Raw genomic sequence first — 4,711 nt, 5'->3', positions numbered from 1 at the left:
GGCATGGGCACATTATGCTTCAGCAGGACATTTTATAAATCTGTAGCACTGAAAGGTATCTTTTAATAAGCTAGTAAACCCCCATTTCATCACACTTCTTCATAAATGTCTAGTACCTGAGTAACTGCAAATGAAATTCTCATTCACTAAGGATATTTTGGAAATAATAGCAGTGGTGCCCTTTATGTCATCTTCGTGATGTCCTTTATGTCATCTTACAGTCAATCACAGATATTGGTAAAAATGAAAACATCTAGTAGGTATTGAGTGCTGAACTAAGCAGTTTGCAAGAAGCTCTTCTTATGCAGTAGTTTCTACTGTATGGCTAACTAAGAAATTTGAGGCATAGACTGGTCATTGGGTAACTTGTCCAAAGTCCTACAGTAAGTGACTAGGCCAGGATTTGAATCCAGGCAGTGTGGTTCCAAAGCCTCTGTTCTTGGCCATGATGTTGTGCTGCCAATTTGTACTCATTTCCTCACCTGTGTATTATACCCCCTGTAGAGCCTCTGGATCTTAAGGATTATAGTAATTAATAAAGACAATGCTAAGCTTCCCAAGGATCTTCTGGAACATCTTGGTAGGAGATTATATTACTAAATGAAAGCAGCATGGCATATTTGGTTTTTCTTTTTCACAGCCCAGCCTTATAATTCCCATACCTGAAGAAACATTTTTTAGAATATGAATCCTGTTTTTTATCCCCTGTTTTGTATGGTGACTAAAAATCTGTTCATATAAAAACACATGTTCATGTAAAAACACAACAACGAACTATGGTGTATACAGTGGAAATACTTTTTACCCTAAATACACTTTTGGTATATTTATCTCTAGTAGAAACCAACATTGGGTTGAAAGAGGGGAAGTAAAGAACAAAATTCAAGAAAGCCATTTCTTTTTTTTTGAGACAGAGTCTCATCTGTTGCCCAGGCTGGAGTGCGGTGGCGCAATCTCAGCTCACTACAACCTCTGCCTCCTGGATTCCAGAGATTCTCCTGCCTCAGCCTCCCTAGTAGCTGGGACTACAAGTGCCTGCCACCACGCCCAGCTAATTTTTTTGTATTTTTAGTAGAGACGCGGTTTCACCATGTTAGCCAGGATGGTCTTGAACTCCTGACCTTGTGGTCTGCCAGCCTCACCCTCCCAAAGTGCTGGGATTACAGGCATGAGCCACCGCTCCTGGCCAAGAAAGCCACTTCTAACGTTTATAGTTACTTCTGAATTTTTGCCAACTTAAATAATTTAAGTAAGGAGACATTTAACTATGGGCCTCTTGTCTAAAGCTGATGTAATGATATGAGACTTATCAGATCAGATTATTTGACTACATTTGCTCAAAATTTGTGGTTTCTTTTCCTAACCCCTCCTGAAGTATAGTGTTTTGTATTTATCTCTTAAGTTCTAAAAAGAGAGGAACTTGAAAGGGACCGTTTAAGAAAGGCACAATTAAACTGATTAGAGAAATGTTAAGAACTCACCCAGAAAGGAAGATTAATGGTAATGTTTTCACTTTTGCGTTAAAGCTGATGTTTGGATGTGGCATAGGCCTAACAAGCAGCCTTGAGATATAGGAGGTGATTTCCTTGTAAGGATGAGGACAGGGAGAGAGAGCTCGTCCAAAGTGAACCAATACTGGAGTAAGAAAGCCAGCAGCGTAATGTGTGTCTTTGAATTCTCAAACCCTGAACACTAAACTTTCCCTAATTTATTTTAGGATGAAGAGAAAGTTCTATTCTTGGGATGAGTGCATGAACTTGAGAGAAGTTAAGGTAAAATCCTAAAGATGAAAAGAAACTGGAAGGCCTTAATGCTACCTGAGGATAGTAGTTAAGATTATTTTATTCTCTGTGGGAAGCATTCTGAAGATAATTGTGTTTGTTTTTCCTTTATATTCCTAAATTAATTTCTCATTTCTTTTGGTTCTGATGTCAGTGGAGGACAGCATATAATTATATCCTCACATTTGAAAGTTCACTTTCACTTTTAAGAGAGCATCTTAAAATCATATTATGCAAAGACAACTTTTCTTTTCTTTTCTTTTCTTTTTTTTTTTTTTAGACAGAGTCTTACTCTGTCACCCAGGCTGGAATGCAGTGGCATGATCTCGGCTCACTGCAACCTCCATCTCCTGGGTTCAAATGATTCTCCTGCCTCAGCTTCCCGAGTAGCTGGGACTACAGGTGTGTGTCACCATGCCCAGCTAATTTTTGTATTTTTAGTAGAGATAAGGTCTCACCATGTTGGCCAGGCTGGTCTCGAACTCCTGACCTCAGGTGATCTGCCCACTTGCTGAGGTAGCAGGCATGAGCCACCGTGCTCAGCCACCAAAGACATCTTTTAAAATAACTACATTCTATTTCCTTAGATTTTATGCTTAAAGACTTGGATATAATTTTGGATACCTTTGCATGGTTAAGTCAGACAAAAGTTAGACCTGTTTATAAACCAAGGGAAAAATGTAACAGATTGAAATGTTTAATAGCTATTGCTGGCTTGATTTATTGTTTGCACTTAACGTTCATTACTTAAGGCAATTATGGAGATATTAAAATGTAATTAATTAATGAACCCAGGAGAAATGGAAAATTACATAATTATCATACTTAGCATTGATACAATTTTGCCAACTTTTATAAGTTTTTAAAGAAATTTTAATGCATATTTGTTATTTTTCAGTCTCTGAAGAAACTTAATCATGCCAATGTTATTAAATTGAAAGAAGTTATCAGAGAAAATGACCATCTTTATTTTATATTTGAATATATGAAAGAAAACCTCTATCAATTAATGAAAGACAGGTATGTTTTTATTCACATTTTTCCCTGTTATTCCCTCCGTTAGTTCTTTTGATCTTTTCAATATGTCATACTTTATGAGATAAAAATTGATCACTCCAAAAGGTAAATTTAAATTAACTAGTTCTGTTACCTTTATCAAAGGGTAACATTTAACACTGAAGAAGAACCAGCTGTGACATAGCCAGCATCTTCCTGTTGTAAATCCTTGAAAGTGAAGTCCAGTATCTTATATAAATACACATACTATCTATTTATGCTTTTTAAAATACAAATTTGGCCGGGCGCGGTGGCTCAAACCTGTAATCCCAGCACTTTGGGAGGCCGAGACGGGCGGATCACGAGGTCAGGAGATCGAACACGGTGAAACCCCGTCTCTACTAAAAAAAAAATACAAAAAAACTAGCTGGGCGAGGTGGCGGGCGCCTGTAATCCAAGCCACTTGGGAGGCTGAGGCAGGAGAATGGCGTGAACCCGGGAGGCGGAGCTTGCAGTGAGCTGAGATCCGGCCACTGCACTCCAGCCCGGGCGACAGAGCAAGACTCCGTCTCAAAAAAAAATAAAATAAATAAAATAAAATAAAATACAAATTTATATATAGTTTAGTACTCAGTAATAAAGCTGGCCTTGGGCACTGTTGAGAAAATTATCTTGGTTGCTCTCCCAAGCATCTTGTGAAGGTTAATGAAAGAATGGAGAAAGGAATGAAGTTGCTTTCAAGAAAGGATCTAAAAAATTCATTCAGTAGAATGCACAAGTCAATGATAAGACTTGATGTGTTACCAATTCCAAGGAAGTTCACAATTTTTAAATATGTGTGGGCAGAATCTGTACAAGGAGAGCTTCAGTCTTCCGCCCTGGGCTTGGGGAGATAATGTTTTGATGGTTGTTCTGGTCACATCTGGGAGATTAACATCCATTTTGCCTGCTTGTAAAGTGAGAAATGTTCAACAAAAAACCCTGAAATACTTAGAAATAATTTTCCAAAGTAATGATGTTGATTTCTCTCTGTTTCTTTCACACACACACACACACACGCATACGCTCACTCACTCAAGGTCTGAGGATGTTACGTGAATTCTTCTTTAATCATATTTTTCCCTTTCTCAAAACATATTTATTGAATGCCTTTTATGTTCCAGGCCGAAATCATTATAACATTAATATCAATTAAAATAAAAGTGAATTTCTGCCCCTCAAATCAGTTTTTATTTTTCTAAAGTCCCTTCTAGGCCTTGTCTATAGACATGCACGCCTTTTTACTTAGTTGTAATTTCAGTGGGACAAAATTTTTAATTTGATTCATTTACTTACAAGTATTTTTTATGTGGATATGTAGTCTTTATAGTTGCTATAAATAATATATTCTGTTAAATGTCTGTACTAAGCTTCACTTTTTGAACTATTTAAAATAAATATCGGTGCAAAAATAGGTTGGTAATTATTGTATATAATATTGATGGAATTATTACCATTAAAGGTGATAATTATAAGGATTGTGAAAATGCTTCCAAGTGGAAAAAACAAATGAAATTGCGTGTATGTGACATTCATTCCTAATATAAAAGTTATGCATGCAAATGAATTAGGACTCGATTAGAATACTGAAAAATTAAAAGTTTCTTAATCATGTGGAATTATGAGTAATCTTAATTTTCAGCCTCTAATAAATTTTGTCCTGTAAAATATTGAAATGATATATACATACATGAAATATCAAGATACACTTGTTGAAGAAAAAAATGAAATACATAAATACATGAAATATTAAATTTTCGTCTATTTTTGAAATATATATAAATCTGGCTGGATGCAGTAGTTCCTGTCTTTAATCTAGTACTTTGGGAGACTGAGGTGGGAGGATCACTTGAGCCCAGGAGTTTGAGACCAGCCTGGGCAACATAGTGAGACTC

The 4,711-nt window shown here is 36.4% G+C and overlaps 1 protein-coding gene across 1 annotated transcript in view; it reads left to right on the top strand.

The window, feature by feature from the left end:
- The window catches only part of MAK (male germ cell-associated kinase), a 93,797-nt gene that overhangs the window by 16,812 nt on the left and 72,274 nt on the right, over positions 1–4,711 (top strand). The window contains exons 3-6 of the mRNA XM_011962912.1: positions 1,718–1,772; positions 2,680–2,805; positions 3,624–3,645; positions 3,736–3,743. Of these exons, the coding sequence (XP_011818302.1) occupies positions 1,718–1,772; positions 2,680–2,805; positions 3,624–3,645; positions 3,736–3,743 (211 nt within the window). The remainder of the gene's footprint in view (positions 1–1,717; positions 1,773–2,679; positions 2,806–3,623; positions 3,646–3,735; positions 3,744–4,711) is intronic.

Source organism: Colobus angolensis, unplaced genomic scaffold (genome assembly GCF_000951035.1).
Source record: "Colobus angolensis palliatus isolate OR3802 unplaced genomic scaffold, Cang.pa_1.0 Scaffold6, whole genome shotgun sequence".
Taxonomy (NCBI): domain Eukaryota; kingdom Metazoa; phylum Chordata; class Mammalia; order Primates; family Cercopithecidae; genus Colobus; species Colobus angolensis.
Note: the sequence above shows the minus strand (reverse complement) of the source record. Positions and strands in the feature narration are given on the sequence as shown.